Below are 20,655 nucleotides of genomic sequence, written 5' to 3' on the forward strand. Positions count from 1 at the left end.
CAGGTGGCACAATAGGGAGGTGGATTGACCTGGAGTCAAAGATCTAAATTCAAATGTGACCTCAAACACTTGCTGCTACTAGCTAGCATTTACATAGCCTTTACAAACATTATCTCGTTTGATCCTCATAATAACCCTGGGAGGTAGATGTCACTATTATCTCTATTTTACATTGGAGGAAACTGAGGCCAATAGAGGTTAACTGACTGGTCCAGGGTCACACAGCCTGGGCAAGTCACTTAACCTCTCGGTCTGGTTTCCTCACCAAATAGGAATGACACCTCTCAGGGCTGTCATAAGGATAAAAAAAAAATGGTATTTGTAAAGCGCTTTGCCAATTTAAAGTGCTACATAATTGCTAGTTAAATACAAGTTTTCTCTCAAACGCAGGGAGCAACATGGCTAGCTACTTGTGCCAAAGGAGAATAGAAAGGGTGTCCCGGGGGAGGCTTCAATATTTTACCTGGAGTACCGCGCCCCACCCCCCATCTCCCGGCCTGTTCGTCGTACACAGCAAGGGCTCAATAAGTGCTTGCCAATTCGTGAATTCCCCGATTCGAGGGACACCGGGCACAATTCCCTGGCACGTGTCGGGCGCTGAACAAATGCTTGTTGACCGGACAATTCCTATCATTATGCGGGCCGGAATGAAAAACGAGTTCAAACTAGTTTCCAGACAAGTTTGATGTCATTCCACTTAGCGCTGCCAACGTGTTTCCAGCGCACCCGTGCGAGCGATTATTAAGCGCCTACTGTATGCTAGGCACTGAGGGATTTAAGGGGTCAACGGGCTCACGAGGGACAGGGAAGGCGGGAGCTGGGGGCGGGCTGGCATGGGGGAGGAGGCTGCTTGGCACCTTTCACCGAAGCCGCCGGAAGGGCAAGGTTAAGGTCAAGGCACACCCATCCGCGCCTCTCTTCGCGGATTTTCCGCCCACAAACACCTGGTGCTTACTAGTAAGCCACGCTCTCTCCCTCTCCGGTGCCACCTGCTGGCAGGCAGGCAGCCCGGCCCCTAGGCGGGCTCCGCACATAAAACCACCATGCGCCTTCCTCCTTCCTCTCACCTCCACATTTCCCTTCTCTCTCTATCTCTATCTCTCTCACTCTCTCTCTCTCTCTCTCCCGCCGGTAGCTCGCGCGAGTGCGCAGTTGCCATCCGGGGAAAGTCCCCCGGGGTGGGGTGGTGTGAAGAGAAGACTACAACTCCCAGAGGGCAACGCAAAAAGGGAAAAACCCAGTCTCCCGGTCCAGAAGCAGCAGGGGTGGGGGGTGGAAAGGGGAAGCTGAAAGCTCGCGCGTCGCGAGAGCGAGGCCGCAGCGGGTGGGGGTGAGGAGGAGGAAGAGGAGGAGGTGGTGTCCCACAATACCAGGCGGGAGGGCGGGTAGGCGGCTTGTATCCGGGCTCGGAGGCTCGGAGGCTCTAAGGCTGGGACTCCGCCGCGTCGCTGCTGCCTCGCCGCCGCCGCTCGCTGTCTCTTGAAGGCAAGAGGAAGCGATGCGGAGGGGAGGAAAATGGCAGAGCTGCAGATGCTCCTAGAGGAAGAGATCCCGTCCGGCAAGAGGGCGCTGATCGAGAGTTACCAGAACCTGACCCGGGTGGCGGACTACTGTGAGAACAACTACATACAGGTGAGGCGGGGGGAGGGGAGGGCAGGGGAGAGGAGGGGCGGCCCCCGCCCCGGCGCCGGCCTCGTCCGGCTCCCGGCCCCGGCCCCGGGGGGAGGCGCTGCCGCCCGCCCGCCGCCCCCCGCCAGGGCTCCGCTACAGGAAGTGGGCTGGGGTGGGAAGAGAAGGGGGAGAGCGAGAAAATGGGCGAGCGCCCGGGGGGGACCCGCCACCGCCGCCGCCGCCTCGCCCGGCACCCGCCCGCCCGGCTGCCCCGCTGACACCCCCCGCGCCTCGGGTTCCGGCTGCGGCTGCTGGGGCCACCGCCACCCGCGCCCGGAGCGAGCCCGTGCGCGCCCGCCTGCAGCCGGGTCCGGAGGGCAAGGGGCACGAGGAGGGAAACCGAGGCAGCCAGGGCGCGAGCCGGCGGGCGTGGGTGTGAGCGTCTGGTACGTGTGTGTGACTGTGCATACAGAGGTGTGTGGGGGTGCGTGTGTGCTTGTATGTATCGATGTGTCTGTGTGTGCTTGTATGTATGTGTGTGAGTGATTGCGTGTATATGGGTGTGTGATTGTATGTATAGATGTGAGTGCGATTCTGTGTATGTGTGTGACTGTACTTGTGCACTTGTACGTATGTGTGTGATGTGTCTGTGTGTGTGTGTGTGTGTGTGTGTGAGAGAGAGAGAGAGGATGACTGTCGGGGAGAGGGTGGGGTGAGCGCGGGGGGAGGGGGGTGGATTATGTCAGCTCGCCCCAGAGGGTGTGCCTTGTATTCTATTTTATTTATTTGTCATGAGTCACCTCGCTGGGGAGAAGGGCCCTTTGGGGAGGGCTCTGGAGAGGAAGAAGGTGAATGGACCCCTGACCCCCGGCTTGGCCCCTGGCTCCCGGGTTTGCAGACCGGTCCCCTTCCTCCTTCCCACTCGCACAGTTTCACTTCCGCTCTTGGGCTTTGGCATCTTGTGCGGGAGGGTGATTAGGGCGGTCGGGTAGAATTTTCGTCGTGAATTATTTTTAACTACTGGAGAGATGCCTTGAACGTTCGCTCTCCTCCCTTATCCATCAAAAATAAGAAAGTTCTTAGAGCTCCCGAATTTGTCGGTAACTTAGAGCCTCCTCTTTCTGTTCGGTTCCCTATTTTCTGAGCGAAGTTTTCCTTTCCTTCCAACAGAGGTAGGTGGTTAAGATGATTAAAAAGTATCTCCAAGGCAGAAAACCACACACCCACACCCCCCATTTACATTCAAATGTATGTATTTAGAAATATACACAAACATGTCTACACACATATCCATATTCTTACACATATACATATGTATAGACACTTGCAGGGTGCCCCAAAAGTCAGAACTGTACTAAGACTTTTGGGAACCCCATCTAATAATGTAAAAGTCATGTACTATAAAATCATGAAACCTAGAGAATGTCTAGGGAATTTTTATTATTGCTTGTCAGCTGATTTTCTTGAACTGAGCTTAGATGGAAATGCATTTCTCACAACTCAGCTGTAAATTTTTAGGGTGTGGAAATAATGGACAAATTGTAATGGGCACTTCATATTAATCATATGGTAAGAAGTTCCCTAAATACTGGATAGTCATGGCAGATAAGGGCTTTTAAAAGGTTTGAGTTACTTCAGTAATAAAGAGGTAAAGAGAAAATTTTTGGAAATAATTCCTGTATGTCGTTATCTTGCCAATGTCTTGCCATTTCCTCCACTTTATTTCTCCTTGAAAGTACAGAGAATGAATGTTGCTTTTGTAAATATTTGGAATCTTTCTCAATTTTCATATTCATTTCAAGCCCTAACTATCTGCTAGGCATTGTGCTTGCTATTAGTCATACTCTAACTATAGAAAAAATTATTGACTCTTATTCTTATCCACTGATAACATGGATTTTTGAAAAAAGTTCATTTTACAAACCACAAAATAATTTTGTAGTTCCTCAAAATGAAAAAGCACATACTGAACTGAAGTTCCAAAGCCAAGCCTTGAAAATTCAGGTGAAAATTGGAAGGATCTTACAAGTCAAAACTTAAATACCTTATTTGAATCTTATAAAAGCCTATTTCTAAGGTCTGTAGATAGATACTTCAAAACGGGGAGGTTCCATTTGGTTTTATATGTTGGGAAATAGGACAGGTATATGGTATGGTAACACATGTTTTAACCTGTCCAATTTTTTGTCAGTGTAGTTATTTTTTGTTTTTCTATTGCAAAACTTGGAAGCAGTTTAAACTCTACCGGTAGTCTCTTCCATTAACATAAATTGCTTCATAAGTTTATTCTCCCTAGTAAAACCAGAAAGCTAAGAATCCTGTTAGTGATTCTCAAAACCTTTTTCATTTTATCAATTGAACACCAGTGAATCATATTTTTTTTTTACCCTTAGCCCTAAAAAAGATAGGAAAATATTTTAAAAATAATGACAGGTACATATAACAGTGATTATCAGAATGTAGTCTTTTACTTCTTAAGCTCTGCTTATGCCAGGTGCCTTAATCTACCCTGCATTCCAAATCAGGTAGAAGGTGAATGTGGTATTGGTGGAGGGTATCATCACTGCTGTTCTCGTCATTGCTGTGACTGGATGAGATTCTTATTAATGTTCTCTCGTGTGTTCGTCTTAAAGGTTGGAATGACTTTTTTTGAGCCTCTTTTGTGACCTGTGTACCCTTGATGCTTTCTGATGCTAGGAAGCAATACACTATGTAAACAAATATCTTTGGACAGGGTAATGATGATGATGATGTGCAGCTATATAATAACCTTTTGAAAGGAACGTTATGTGTCCTGAGGTGAAGTTGAGTAGTAGCTTTATGGTTTTTCACATGGTGACTTGAATGCAGGTTTGACCTTTTTTACAGATTGGTTAATGTTGAACATACCAGGGATGTTTAGCCTGGAAAAGAGAATTTAGGGAATTCATCACTGCCTTCAAATATTTGAAGGACTGTCTCTTGAAAGAAAAGTATAGATTTAGGCTGCTTTAGGCTGATCCTGAGAAGAGAATTAGAACCAGTGGATGGGTGTTACTGGAAGGCAGAATATTTTGGTAAAGTATGAGGAAGAAACTTCCTAACAGAGCTGTTAGAAAATGGTATGGATTAGTGTTGTCATGAGCTTTTCATTTCAGGTCTTAAAACAGAAGTAGAATGACCACTTGTCAAGGATTTGGGACTTACAACAGGGCTTGGACTAGATGACTTCTTTCAAGGTACCTGTCTACTCCCAGAATCTGATTCTAGCGCACTTCAGGTTGACTTCCTAGCAAATGCCTATGTGTTTGTGGGGCAGATTAGTTTTTAGAGCAGTTTTCCAAACCTTTATGTCCTGTGAATTAATAGACTACTGTTATCATTGTAGGGAAAATGTGGCCATGAAGTCTGTTTGGATTGTAAGAATGGAAATGATTTTATAAACTTTGCAACTGAGTATCACAAGTTTGCTGTCTGAGAAATCGGTGTCTGAAATCATGTTGCTGGCACAGTGGTTACTAGAAAATGAGGGGCTCCTAGGTGGTGCAATGGATAGAGCACCAGCCCTGGAGTCAGGAGGACCTGAGTTCAGATCTACCTCAGATACATCACACTCACTAGCTGTGTGACTCTGGGCAAGTCTTTTAACCCCAATTGCCTCATGGAAAAAAAAAGAAAATGAAATTAAAGTGTGTTGGAAAGTCTGTATGATACAGATGAAAAATGATTTTAGTCTACATTTTGGTTGAATTGGTCCGAATGATCCAGTGTTCTGTTTTCTTCTTTCCCATTTCTCCCCCTCACATCCAGTCATTTGCCAAGCTCCACTTCTATATCATGGCACACATCTCTCCTTTCTCTGTTTCCTTTCCACCCCTCAAGTCTAGGCATTTATGACTACTTTTCTGGACAGTTGTAGCCCAATAAGTCTTACTGCTTCTATTTTCTTTCTTCCCCACTCCCTTCTTTTGCATAGCTTCTGGACTAGTATTTTTTTGGTACAGATCTGATCATGTCACTTCCCAGGCTTATTTGACTTCCTGTTAACTACCAAGTATACTTCAAACGGGCTTGAGTTCATTCAGAGCCCTTTACGATATCATGATATCTTACTTTTACAGTCTTCTTTATATGGCTTCTCTCCATGTGCTGTCTTCCAGCCAAACTTCTGGAGTTTGTACTTAATGTACTTCTAGAACTCTGCATCTGAACTTACACTGTTTTTCTTATGGTTTCTGTGCCTTTTCTTGTGCTATTCTTAATGGTTGGAATGGTCCCCCTCTCTCCTCACATAACTTTGTTGGGCAACTTGCTAGTATCCTTACTGTTTGTTAGTCTGTATTATGGTTTGTGTATAAACTCCACAAATGCTTACTTAAACTTTGTATCACCTTCATTGTAACTGTGCTGTGCATAAAAAACGTGTTGAATAAATTAATCATTAAGTACCACCAAAAGGTGACACCTTGTTTTAGTGTGTGAAATGTTGAACTGTAGCACTTATCATTGGACACTATTAACATTCTTGTTTGAGTCCTTCACTTCTTTGGCAGCTGGTTGATTTCTGGTTCACAGCTTGTATCAGAGACCTTTTATAGAAGAATTGATAGAGATAAATAAAATACTTAGCTCCATCACAAACAAAACCATGGGGAAAATACATGAAAGCATTGCCCTGCTTTTATTCAAAACCATGGAATAGTGGTCCATGAAATTCTGTGGCATATGCATTTCTGGTTTTAAATATGATGGACCTGGAGAACTAGATCCAAGGTTCTCAATCTGGAATCTATGAACTTGTTTTCAAAAAAATATTTTGATAACTATATTTCATTATAGTTAGTGTCTTTTGTAATTCATTGTATTTCATTTTATTTCATTATTCTGGGAAGACATCTGTCACCAGAGTGCCAAAGGGGTCCATGGCGTGAAAAAAGGGAAAGGACCCCTAGTCTAGATTTATCAGAAGGTATAGTGCTATATTAGGAACTTTGGGAAAGCAGAGAGAGATCCCTCAAAGGTAGCTTGGGGTAAATAAAAAGAAAATACTACATTATCTAATAGGTAATAACAACTTATATTTATATTTTGCCGTTTGTAAAGCCCTTTACATATGTTGTTTCACTTGAACTTCACAGTAACTCTATTAGGTGGTTACTATAGGAATGATCTTTCTTTTATAGAAAAGTAAATTGAGGTCCAGAAGGGTTATGTGACTTTACCCATGTAATTTACGGGCACTTCACACAGCTAGTAAGTTTCTGAGGTGGATTTTTGTTCTGCTGGGCTGGCAGCTTAAGTTATTCATTATTCTAAGGTCATAGGATCTATGAGGCCATTTACTCCAACCAACTCATTGTACAGATGAGGAAGTAGAGGCCCGGGGGGCTAATATACTAACCCAGATTTTTTGACTCCAGAGCCACTCTCTTCTGTTGTACTGGGCATCTTTTGTACTAGTGAAATAGACTAGACATATAAATAAAAAAGTTTAGCTCTATTGAGTGACTGATTCACAAATGAATTTCTGAATTAACCTAAAGTCTTTCAGAATCTTTTCTAATCTTTGAGGTCGATGTTAAGGGTGACAGCACATCTTTTGGTGATTGTCAGACAGAGTATAGGGTTGGGTAGATCTTGAATCTGGCCTAATGTGGTAATTCTTATGTTTTCATAAATGGTACTGTCCTGTGCCCAAGTAACTGACATTTTATGTGACAGCATGATAGTTGAAATTTGTATTGAGTTCAGAAATAAGCATCTTTTTTCTTTGGACCTGAAGTATATTTAAATTTTTAAAAGCTTTAATTATAATTAAATTTCATTAATTTTGTTTGAGCATTTTTCTGAATAATCTTGGCTCTGCTGTAGGATTTTATGTCATCCTTTTGGTGAGAATCTCTTTAAAAAATAATTACTAAAATATTCTCTTAATCATGAGAACACTTAAATCATATTTTCTCATGCTTTTCTCAGCTGATTTAAACTCTGGAGTATGCTAACGCTTCTTGGAGTGGAAAATGACTCTTTCATGTGTCATCTGTGCTGTGATCAGACTTTGAAGAAACCCTCCTTTATAACTTTAGTGAAATTTTAGACATTATTAGACATTCATGAGTTAAAAGTCCAAGATGTGACCAGAAGGAAAGGACCTTACTACATGAAGAAAAAGAAACCAGAGAGACATTGAGAAGAATATGCAAATATATTCCAGTAAAGTACATAAAATACCGCTGATGGGAGAAGTACAGGTAAAAATAGGAACAAGTTAAACTATAATTTAGGGGCATTTTTGAGACTTTGGTAAAGGAAAAAAACAAACTTAGTGGAATTTTGCTTTTTGCAGTGTTGGTTATGATATGCTTTGTGCAGAAAAAAAAATAAACCTTAGTAGCACTGTGCACCTCTCATTGCCTTGCCCCCATCAGGTACTCATTACATCAAATGAAATCATTTTCAGTACACTCAAAAGTATGTGACAATATACAAAGGAATGTGTGGCGGCTTCATATAGTATAGGGAACACCTTGTGGTTGATCTCAAGCTACTTACAGGAGAGGTACTGAATGACTAGAAAAAATAGTGGATATTTTTGGAGAAGGTAACTTTCTTAGTGGCTTAAACAGTATGTCTCCTGTTAATTAAGGAGACAAGTTTATCTGTCACTACTGCTGACGGTATGTTACCAAAGCCAAAGTCGTTTTAACTTTGGTTCTTGCTCATGTCTTCCTAATGTAGAATAAAATAATATTAATTTTCTTTAACAGAAATTGACTGCATACTAACAGTTATACTCATGAAGAAAATTGCAAAACAAAAGTTTGCAATGGCATGTACTTTTGTTACATATCAAAATTGATATTGATTGGGTAACCTACTGAATTTTAAGAAAGTATAATATTAAACATATTTGAACTTCAGTAAAACTCATTATGAATCCTTTATTGTACTAATAAGCTAGTATACTATTTGTTTTTGAGTGAGAGAGTGAAGAATTTTCTGAGAGCACTAAAAACAGGACCATGGATTTAGATCTGGAAGAAGATATAAAGGTTATCTAATTAAAACCCCTCATTTTACAGGTGAAGAAAGTTAGTACAGAAGAGGTGTAGTGATTTGCCGTAGAGTAGGGACTGCAATCCAGCACTCTTTCCACTGTATCTCATTGGAACGCTTTCTCTTGGGCAACAGTGGCCCCTTGCCTCTTAATTTGTGGAGTGGCCTGCATCTCTGAATATCTTCTTTGAATATTACGTCCTTCTGTTGGTTTCTGCTGCTTTTGTTACCTGCCCCAATGAGATCACCAAAGACATCAGAATTGTGAAGTGTCTATCAGTAACCACTGGGATTATATCTATCTTTGAGTGGAAAGGGAAGATTGAGGGAATCGGTGAGGTTGTAGTGACCGTGACTGCACAGCCTGGACAGAATTTTTGAAGCTCCTCAACCCCGTGAGGTGGCTGAGGTCACTGGGATGTGGGACAGGGAACCTCCCAAGCTTGCACTGGGTGGAGGACATCAAAACCAGAATTACTAAGCCATGATGATGATGTTAGAGTTACTTTTACCCTGTCCTGATGTCTTCATTCCCTTTCAGCTCCTGGAGGGATGACATGTTGAGATGTCGTCCTTTCCTAGTCACTACCTGTGTGATGGAAAATCACTTAACGTCCCTAAGCTTCAAATTTCCTCATCTGAAAAATGAGTGGATTGAACTAGATGCACTCTCTGAGGTCCGTCCCTCCCAGCCCTTGACCAGGGCTTCTTAACTGTTTTGGTGTCATGGACCCCTTTGGCAGGCTGGGGAAACCTATGGATGAGCACCTGCTCAGAATAATGTTTTCAAATCCATAAAGTACATAGGATTATTAAAAAGGAAGCTAATTATATTGAAATATAGTTATCAAAAGAAAAAAAAGTTCATGGATTCAAGCTTAAGAACTCCCTTGTAGCTCTAAGTCTATTATCGTAATTTAGTATTTACATAACTAAAATTTCAATTAGAGAATTTTGCTGTTCTGATACCGTAATGAGAGAAGTAGTTAGGAAATTAGGAAAAACCTCCAGATTTTTAGTGTAAATCAATTAAATGCAGAATTTCACTTTACAGGTAGCCTTTTTGTAATTCTATTGAATGTATTGTGGAATACTATTTGCAAAACCCAAACTATTTCTTTCGAGGTGATAAGTATGATATAGTCATAATAAGGCTGAAAAGCTGTAAAGTAATTTTTTCTAAGAGACTATTATGACATCATCTAGTAATTAAAATCATCCCAAATATTAAATCAGTGATGCAGAGTGTCTTGAAATATTTAAAATGATAATTCTTGATTTTTGATTGGGGTCAGTTTTCGATCACAAAGGAATCTTTGAAACGTTTTTGATCAAAATATAAGAGTTCTGAAAATATGCATATGATAGTGAAATTGTCTTTAAGAAGATTTTTGAGTGGTATTTTATGTCACTAACTTGTTATGATGAAATTGCACTTACCTCACAGTTAACTGGCTTCTATAAAAGGGCAGGAGTTTAGTATTTTTGAGAACTCTTATTTACAACATAGGAGGAAATTAGAGGGTTCCTCTTTTATTACAGAAAATGCATGTTTTGCATAGACAAAACTACTTCGTTCTGCTATTAACTGGTAGAACTTATTGAAACTATGCTCACCGAAGCCCAGCTGTATTATATGTTGTCAGTACTGATTGGATCTAATCTTCAACTTTCAGTTCTGTAACATTTTCTAAAAATGTACACTGCTTTTATTTGTACTTATCCTCCTCCCCCATGCTTGTCCTCTACCAATTTGTTACCAATCTCATTTTTCTTGAAAGTAAATTCTACGTTTCTTTAATTATGAAATTAATTTAAAGTGGGTTATCGGGAGCAACTTAGATAAAATTTGTGTTTTGTTTTTTTAAAGATGAAGGCATTTAAACACATCCAAAATTTACTTAACTACATAGCTCAAAAAACAAAACAAAACCCAGTTAATCTTGTGAGGCTCCATTGGCATGAGATAGAATCTGTATTGAAGCATATAGTAAGTTGTTTTTTTTTTAGATTTGTTTTCATTTTTAAATTCTTGAACTAGTATTTTCAGTATAGATTATTGACGTGGTAGATTTAATGGCTTCATTTTGTTGTAATGGGTGCCTGCATTTTAAATAACGTTGCTGAGTATGTGTTAGTGTACAACAGAGTATATTGAACATAAGCTTGTGGTCCATTGGGTAATTCCTGTTAAAACTTGAAAGCTGCATGTATAGGAATTCTCTTAAGCACTACTGTATGTTCATTGTTTTGGTTGGTGAATGATAATTGGCTCATAAGATTGCTTTGCGTGTGTATTACTTAGGAAACTAACTTTTTACCAAATGACAGTTTTGGTTTGTAAATAGTAAAGTTTTTTGAGCAAGAATCTTATTGGTGTTAATATGGAAATCTGTTATTCAAATATTTTCATATATCTGTTTTCTCCTCTCAATTTAATCCACTGAAACATCTTAGTAATTCATTGACTGTACCCAGAACCTTCCACTGATTGTATGGTAGAGGCAACCCAAATTGGGGAGGGGAGGAGAAATGAAGAAAGGGAATTCCCATGAGACTCACGCCTTCTTTTTCCAGCAAGTGTCTTTAATCATGTGACAAATTTGAATAGTTGGGTTTTTCCTTTTTTTTAAGAGAAATCAAAGAAATGGTGACAGACCTCCTCCCAAAAGCACTTCTTTGTCATTTCTAGTCTGTATTTTCTTTTTAGTCTCCCCTCCCCACTCCCCTCCCTACTCCCCTCCCCACTCCCCTCCCCACTCCCCTCCCCATATGTTCAATCTTTGAGCTTTCTGTAGACAATAGAATTGAATTAATTAATTTTTATTAAGGATCAATCTGGTCATCTTCTTGCTGCTAAGTTGTAGGTTAAAAAACCTTTTACCTTCTACTATGCCATTAAGCTGCAGAATTAATAATTAATTTTAGCTTGCTGAGTAGTGGAGGAAGCTGTCAGTGGTGATCTCAAAAGTCTTGCTTTGTTCATGTTTATTGATGTTTGCTCATAAAAAAAAAACAAACAAAAAACAAAAAGAACCCTTGCTTCAACATTGCACTTCTTTTAGAGAAAAAGATTTTTTATTCTATTCACTGCCTCATAGTTTATTCTTTGCAAGTGCCTTGACAGAATTGTCTAGGACACAAGTGTGAACCACAGATCTAGAAGAGATATTTTGCAGTGAGAATATATACATAGATTTCTTTGCAGGGTGCTCTTATGTTGTGACAGATTGAATAGAATACTGGAGATTTAGTTTGTGATTCAGGATCCTCTTCCCTGAAGCTTCTTCAAGTCTAAGGTTATTACAGTAGTCTATGGCACTCTTAGTTCTTTAAATTACAGTGAGTCTTACAGGGATCTGTTAAACTGAAATAGTTAAGCACCTTCTGGGTAAGGAGGGACCATGGTAAAGAAGATATGTCAATGGGTACTGCCATCTAGGAATTTACAGTCTGGATCAGGAATTACAATCGAGTTGTGTAATTGTCTAAGTCCCAGAAATTTAGAATCGTAGATTTAGAGTTGGAAGGGACCTTGGAGGTCACCTAAGTCCAACTTTCTCATTTTATAGATGAGGAAATTTCTTGCTAGACAGGTTAAGTAACTTGCTCAAGGCTACAAAGTTGTTAGATAAGTGGAAGGGCTAGCCTTCAAACTCAGATACTCTGGTTCCACACTCAGTACCATTTCTTGATGCTGACTCAGATAGGAAAATGGAAAGCTTTGGAGGAAATGTGGGTAGGAGAAAAACTAGACTGTTAATGTTCAAGAGATTCACTGTTGCTGAAGAAAAAGAAATAATCTGTGAGGTATTTCTTTTAAGCTCTGTTAGAACAGAATCAAACTTTCTTAGGAATTAGGGAAAATATTATGTAATGATTACATACATGCCTCCAATAAGTACTTTACATTCAGAGAGAGAGACCTTGTGCCAACTCTTTAACTTGGAAATCTTGATTCTACCATGTCGCTCTCCTATTCAATCAACTGCAGTGGCTACCTATTACCTCTAAGATAAAATATAAAATGCTGTTTGCTTTTTAAAGCCCTCCATAACCTGACCTCGCCTTCCTACCTTTTCAGTCTTCTTTCACCTTAAATCCCCCATGAACTCTGGAGCCCAATGATACTGATCTCCTTGCTGTTCATTGCACATGACACTCTATCTCCAGACAGAGTTTTCCCTGGTTGTTGCCCAATACTGGAAACTTTCTCTCTGCTGGCTTTTCTGACTTCCCTCAAGTCTCAGCTAAAGGCACATCTTCTACCAGAACCCTTTCCTGACCCTACCTTAATGGTAATGGCTTTCCTCTGTCAAATATCTCCAGTTTATTCTGTCTATATCTGGTTTGGCCATAGTTGTTTGCATGTTGTCTCCTCCATTAGACTATAAGCTCCTTGAGGGCAGATTCTATTTTTTTTTTTTTTTACCTTTCTATCCCCAGTGCTTATGAAAATGCTTGGTACAGAGTGTTTAATACATGCTGGTTGAATGACTTATTATCAACACTTTTTTGAATAAAGCCTTAAAAATAAGGTCTTCTAATAGATACTTAATAGTATAAGCAAATGGAAGTAGTTGGCATATTTTAAAATGCCCCCCCTACAATGCTTTATTTTTTATACCTCCTGAGGCCGAATGATTTTCTGCTGATTTTTTGCTTTGTAAAGTGACAAATTCTAGAAGGAATTTCCCAGTTCTGATCAATTTCTCATTTGATACTGCTTTATTTCTCATTTGCTAGAATGGGTGAAGATTTAATGTGAAAAATTAAGAGAAAAAAAATCTGCAGCAAAAGTAAATGAATACTTTGAGGTGAGGCTGGGGTTTGAGAGTTGTGGATTGGTTTACTTATATTGAAATCGTGTGGAGATTGAACAATGCGAGGTTTTTGGAAGATAAGGTGTTGAGGAGTGGCTGCTAGAGGACCAGGTGCAAGTACCCAGATACTTTTCTAATGCTTTCTTTAAGGCTGATATTGCTCTAGGTTGTAGATACAGACATCAAATGATTAGTCTAGTGGGGAGACAGGATTTAAACACAGTGAATGTTAAAGAGCAAAATCATTAAGGGAACATTTCAAACAAAACTAAAGGCACAGGTGACACCGTGTCAGTCCCTGTTCAAAAACTTGGAGTATGGGGGTAAACTTGGTTGCTTTAATAAATTTTTTGATAATATTCTTTCAATATTTAGTTTCTGTTTTAATCTTATGTATTTTAATTTTATTCATTTAAAAATATCATTCTGAGAAGGGGTTCATAGGCTTTATCAGACTGCCAACAGGAATCCATGAAACAAAAAAGGGGAAGAATACTTCCTTTAGTCTCTCCTTGTTTTCTCTAGGATAATAACAAATTTCAGCCTGGCTTTTAAGTCACAATTTGGCTGCAGCCTACCTTTCTGCCTTTCTAGTCTTATTTCATATTCCCCTTCAATCACTTGTTTGGTCCAGCAAAACTAGGCTACTAGTTGTTTTCCAAACTTGACATTTCATCATCACTTTTTGTTCATTAAAGTGAACAGCCTGGGGCCTATAATGCATTCCCTTCTCATATTTGTCTCTTAAGATAGTTATCTTCCTTTGAAGGAAGCTCAGTTCAGGTACCAGCACCTTTGTGAAGTCTTTCCTGATATTTTGTCATTCTTTTTTGTTTGGCGCAAAGGAATTTTAAGTCCCTTCAGGGCAAGGAATATTTTTGTGCTTATATGTATAGTGCTTTTGCCTTGCACATTGTAGGTGCTTAATAAATTTTTTTGAATTTCAGGATATTTTTTGAATTTTAGGATTTGAGCTCTGTCTTAAAGATGGAAACAATCTAGTTAGATGGAAAGTAGGAGTTGGTCAGTATTTCAAGCAGATGGAACCAAAAGTTTGGGTAAAAGGCCACGTGTGTGTGTGTGTGGGGGGGCACTGAATGCATCAACCAGTTTGATCAGAACCGAGAGTTTGTAGTTGAGAGTAACAGAAGAAAAATCTGGCAAGGCATAAAATACATAGTTTTTGAGGGGAGGAAGGTGACATGGAAAAAAATGATTTGAGGCAGGTAATTTGTCATGTGTTGATTGACTTAGAGCTGGGTATAACCTGGAGATAAGAAGACACAGTCACATTGAATCTAGGATGTTGAAAGGACCTCAGTTATGAGTCTGGGAAGTGGGAATGGGAAAAAAAGGGAATAGATGTGAGGTTGCAAAGCAAAAACAGTTAGGACTTTGTGAATATGTTGGGGTCACAGAAAATGAAACAGGAAAAATTAAAGACAAACAAGAGAGTTTGTTCCATTAATCCCTGATCTCTCCTTCTCTACTAGGTTTGCTCCCTCTCTTCTACCCTAAAAAAGCCTTCCATTGGGGCAGCTTGGTGGTGCAGTGGATAGAGCACCGGCCCTGAAGTCAGGAGGACCTCAGTTCAAATCCGGCCTCAGACCAAACACTTGACACGGACTAACTGTGTGACCCTGGGCAAGTCACTTAACCCCAATTGCCTCACTAAAAAAAAAAAAGATTAAAAAAAAAAGCCTTCCATTGACCCTCGTAACACTTCAATCTATTGCCCTGTTGCCTTCCTGCATCATGGGACTTTTAGAAAGAGTAGTCTACGGCTTGGATGTCAAGTTCAGATAGAAAGACGTCCCTGTGAGCCTCATATTGACTTAGAAAACCACAAATTAACATGATCTATGTTTTATTCTATTTTTATTTATTTTGTTAAACATTTCACAGTTACATTTTAATCTGGTTTTGGTCACACCCAGAAATTTTGCAGGCTTCTAGTTTGATACCTTTGGTCTGTCGGGGTTCCATCACCTGTTTTTGTAGGGTGCCTGGAGCTAAGAATGATTTTTTACATTTTAAGTAAAGTTTTGTTGTATTTTAAAAAATAAAAAATATTCTTAGCTCACAAGGTGTCAGTCAGGATTGGGCTCTCAGCTGTAATTTGCTCCCACCCTTCATATACATTGTTTCAAGGGCTTTACCGCCTCCTATTCAAACCCCTGTAATCTGGATTCTTTCACCATCATTTTGCTGAACATCTTTTTCTAAGGTGACCAATGATCTTGTTGTTAGAAATAGAGCCCCTTGGACCCTCTCAGCAGGGTTGGGACATTAGCCCCAGTGAGTTGCCATACCTCATTGCTTTCCCAGTTGCGATGCTGAGTGGAGTCTCGCTCTCAGTAAGGAAACTAAGGCCCGAGTGAAAGAAGAATCATTTATTAGGGTTCTTGCAAGAAGCGGGTGGGCCCCTTGGAGGGAGAAACATACCGTACAGAAGTGAGAGCCAGCTTTTACGCTGTTAGTATGATCCTGCTCCTCCCATCAGAGCTAGGATTGGTCCTAGCCCTTCTGGGTTACAATCTTCTTTATACGCCCATTCCATGTTGCTCCTTGACATGTTATCCCGCCCAGATCACGCGTCCCATGTTCAAAAATGGTGGCAGTCTCTGCCCTCCAGGTGTGTCAGATAATATGTATGAGGCACATTAAGCACGTACACTTGCAGAAAGCTGGTGCCCATCCTTGACCCCAACAGGTTTGAGCTGCTTTAGGGTCTGGGCCCCTCTAACAGGAATTTTGTGTTTAAAGTAGCTTCTTGCTTCAAGATCTGATTGGCTGGGGTAAGCCTCCGTTTTCCTCCTGGGCCCCCTGTTTCGCCATCTTGTGGAAGCCCAACGTTAGCACATTTCTTACATTCTTATTGCTAAGTCCACTGTGTTTTTTTGTGTCCTCAATTTCTCACAGGCTTTCTGCAGCATTTGATATAATAGACCACCTCTTGTAGAGTATAGCTTCTCCTCCCTTGGCCTCTGTGACATTCATCTTGTGGTTCTTCTATTTCGGTGACTACTACTTTTGTCTTTTTTGCTAGCTTCTCATCCTCCTCTCAACTCTAAAATTTAGGGTGTTCTTAAAAATTCTGTCTCAGGCCTTTTTTCTTGTTCTTAAAATCTTACTTATATTGATACATTTTAAAAATTACATACGTTTCTGAATATATTTCTCATCTCTCCCTTATCTAGCAAAACCAACTAATACATCTGCCCCAGACTTTTTAAATTTCCTTCTTTATAATGTCCCCTTTGGTAATTTCATTTACTCATTTATCAGCATTATGTAGATGACTCCCAAATTTGTATCTTTATTTCTCTTCTCACCCCAGAGCTTCAGTCGGTTATTTCAAGTGTCTGTTGTCTTTTTCTACCTGGACATCCATCAAAGTGTTTAAAACTCAGTTAATCATCTCTCATTTTCTCCAGTAACCCCTCTTCCTGCCTTCTCTTTTTTGTTTATGTCTTCACCATCCTTCTTTCTCATCTCTGCTTAACGTTAGAATTATTGTTAACTTTTCCATTTCCCTCATCCCACACATCCAGTCAATTGCCAAGTTAAGTTGATTCTAGCAATATCTCAGTTCAGGCTCTTCTTTTCAGCTATCGTAACTATCATAGGGAAGATCTTAATTTTTTTCCCCTAGACAGTTGTAATATTTTCCTGACTGATATTGCCATTCCAATTGAGAAATGTGTCATTCTCCTCTTTCAAAATGGTAAATGTTTCCTCCCTATTTCCTGCTGAATAAAGTACAAACTAGTCATCTTTGTATTTGAAGCCTTGCATAATCTTGGCTCCAACTTACTTTTCTATTTTACTTCAAACTATTCCTCATCATTTATCTTGCATTTTATTCTTCTCCCATCTCAACCCTTGTTCACACTGACCCTCCCACCCTATGACCAAAATGGACTTTTCTCCTCCTGTGCATTTCTGTGTGATGTCCCTCTTTCCTTCAAGGCCCAACTTCAATGACTTCTCTTTCATGAAGCCTTGTCTGCCACTTGTCGCCTATGAGGTTTCTCTATTAACATTTTTTGGAGCACTCTGCTTGAACCTCTTACATTTAACTTACTCTTTCTTATGTCCTAATTCTCTGTTAATTTGTCCACCCACCCTCTCACTTCCATTAGATTCTAAGGGAAAGCAAGGCCTGTGTGTTGGTTGGCTTGGTCTTTGTGTCCTCAGAAATAAAGAAGAGGGGGAAAAACCTTTTTTACTTGCTTATTCCACACTTCTGTAGAGTTATCCCTAAAGAAGAATTTGTGTAATCTCAGAAATTAGTCTATGACTCCTCTCTTTTCCAATTCTGAATTCAGAATTGGCTGCTAACATTTTTTTAGCTTTTGCTCTTCCAGAAACCATTGATTGGCAGAGGAATAGGTTGGAGACTGTGTGGAGTGGTAGCTGGCTGTAGTAGTTCACCACTGATACACTCAGATTCCTAAAATACTCCTGATGTCTAAATTTTAGAGGATTTGACACCTTTAAAAACACTGTCTTCTAACAGGTACAGTTTGGATAACTGGGCTGAAAATGCTTTTCCTTTGTGACAGGGGCTTAATTTAAGAGGGATTGTTTCCGAGGCAGGTTTGGTGTTAAAAATCAGTCTAACGCTGATTTTTATGAAAAGTGGTTGGGGAAGGCTGTTGAGATTTTTGCTACCTGGGAGGGAGTTTTTCAGTAGCAAGGCAGGGTTGTTTTTAGGATTTTTGCTTAGATGTGTGTAGAATGTGATTTGTGTATTTGGTATGAAAGTACTAACCTGTATATTAATGTTTTATGTTTTTTGGGCAAGTGAATGAGGATGTTCTTTGTTGTAATGTATGGGTCACAACGCTAGTGGAATTTGGGGGAGGAGGTTTTTTCAGGGGACCTTCTTGATTTCCAGAGAGTAGGAAGTAGATATACTAGGTTCCTATTTATAGAAGCAGTGGTTTCTTGATCATCATTAGGCAAAATCCTGGTTGTAAATTCCGTGTATCCTGACTCTAAATATACTATTGTTTTTAGCTCTTTATGTATTTAACTTTATCAGCAAAAACAATCGACGATTGCCAGACGTGAAGCTTGAATCTTTGGTGGAGTTTCATAAGAAGCAAAAAGTAAAAACTTCCAAATATCCTTTCCACATTACCATTTCCTGTGGTCTTTTTTTCACTAGTTAGTCAATTTTATTCTGATATGGATAGCTACTTATCCTTCTTTATACACAATTCATTCTGTAGACCTCTCATTGGTAGGAATTTAGCTATGCTTATGTAACTTCTTAATCCCTTCTCCATTCTGCCTCCAGAGGATTGCTCTTTTTGAGAGCGCTGCTTTTTTTGGGGGTGGGGATGGACAGGGGACTAGAAGAGTAAAGGTGAAAGGATTAGGAAAAGAGTAAATGAGAGGAAAGAATCAATATAATATGTGAATTTCAATTTTGTTAAAATTTTACCATTAACAAAAACAAACCAAATATGGAGTAATAGCTTACATAAAAACCGTAGCACTTAATAAGGTAGAACAGAGTGAATTAAGAAGCAAACAATTGCTTTTGTCCTGTGTCTCCTAGGTCTTTCGGAAGTTTTTTTACCTGTGGCTTTTTCTTTCTGAAAACTACTTTTCTTATGATATTATTTGTTTTCTCCAACCTTTCCTGAAACTGCTAGAAGACAACTAACTTGATTTTTCTTCATTAGGAATCTTATCTGAGCATTGAACTGAAAACACTGGCCATTAATAGTAGTAATAATAACTGGAAATCCCTTGAAGTTCCAAAGTGATTTAAATAATATATAGCCTAATAAATAACATCTCATTCTATCCTTACAAAACCTCACATGTGTGTGCTATAGTAGTATCTTTATATTACAGATAAGGAAACTGAGGCCCAGAAACTTGTTTATAATCACATAGCTAATTGGTATAGGAGATAGAAGGTAATATTTGAGCCCACATCACTCTAGACTCCAAGTCTAGCATTCTTTCTAATACACTATATTTCTTAAAACATTCTTATCAACTGTAAAAATCATTAGTAGAGGCTACTGATTGGCCTTGATACTGTACTTGAACTGATCTATATAAGGTAAAAAGGTTTTGTAAAAAATGCCATCTATTAACATTTAAAAAAATGATTTAATGATTTTTCATTTCAGCATACAAAGGCCAAGGTCACCTGCTACATCATGGGCCATCACCAGGTGTATTGACTTTTGTCTTGTACTGGATTTCTGTGACTCTAGAGGAGAGAATGAGGATGAATGCAGCTCTGCCTCATTTAAATCCAGTTCGCTCCAAAGTCAAAACATCACCCTTGTGATGTCAGTGTTCCTCTTCCAGACAGAAGGACAAACAATAGCATACAAAGCTCCACCTAACTTCTCATTGAATACCCCACAATAAATAGTTAAGTAAAAGAATCTTAGCGACAGTGACTATACATTCATTCTCTGGTTAGGCCTAGCGGTTCTGCAACCTTTTGGTCTCAGGAATGCTTTACACTCTAAAAAATGATTGAGGACTCCTCCCATCCCAAGAGCTTTTGTTTATGTGAGTTATATCTATTGGTATTTACCATCTTAGAAGTGAAACTTACTGTTATGAGAACAGTTTTGACCTCATGGACCCCCGAAAGAGTTTTAGGGACCCCCTAGAGGTCCTTTGGGGAACTGCTACTCTGGTAGTACTCAGTCCCAGAGAGAGACAAGGTGTTTGCTTTAGGTAGGTTGTAGGAATGATGTCCAGTGCTTTTGTTTGTATTCTGTTGTTGCTGATGATGATTTTCATTTATGTATTTTCTATTAATTATCTATATTCTTTTAGGGATGCATTGTATTCTATCACTTGATGTATATATCTTCTCATATTTCTTTGAATTCTTGCTATTTTTTGTGGCACAGTAATATTCCATTATATTTATGTATCACAATTTGTTCCACTATTTTCAGTTGTTGGGCACACAGTTTATTTCTAACTTCTTTGCTGTTATGAACAGTACTGCTATGAATATTTTGTACAGATATGTCTTTTGTTTTTTGTAACTTCCTTAGGGTATGAACCCATGGTGGAATTGCTGGGTCAAATATAAAATTTTATTGTGACATCTTAGAGAATTCTAAATTGTTTTCCAAAATAATTGGACCATTTTATAGATCTAACATCGGTATTAGTGTGCTTGTTTTCC

The 20,655-nt window shown here is 39.6% G+C and overlaps 1 protein-coding gene across 6 annotated transcripts in view; it reads left to right on the plus strand.

Annotated features, from left to right (window-relative positions):
* The first annotated feature begins 1,395 nt into the window (after positions 1 to 1,395).
* ABI1 (abl interactor 1) overlaps positions 1,396 to 20,655 on the plus strand; it is a 100,007-nt gene continuing 80,747 nt past the window's right edge. For 2 of the 6 annotated variants that reach the window (XM_027841601.1, XM_027841604.1), the window contains exon 1: positions 1,399 to 1,632. In XM_027841601.1, coding sequence (XP_027697402.1) covers positions 1,516 to 1,632 — 117 coding nt within the window. In that variant the 5' untranslated portion in view covers positions 1,399 to 1,515. Of the gene's footprint in view, positions 1,633 to 20,655 lie in introns of all 6 variants that reach the window. The other 4 variants (XM_027841605.1, XM_027841606.1, XM_027841603.1 and 1 more) reach the window with 4 other exon arrangements.

This window comes from Vombatus ursinus, unplaced genomic scaffold (genome assembly GCF_900497805.2).
Source record: "Vombatus ursinus unplaced genomic scaffold, bare-nosed wombat genome assembly UNPS02014861.1, whole genome shotgun sequence".
Classification (NCBI taxonomy): Eukaryota; Metazoa; Chordata; class Mammalia; order Diprotodontia; family Vombatidae; genus Vombatus; species Vombatus ursinus.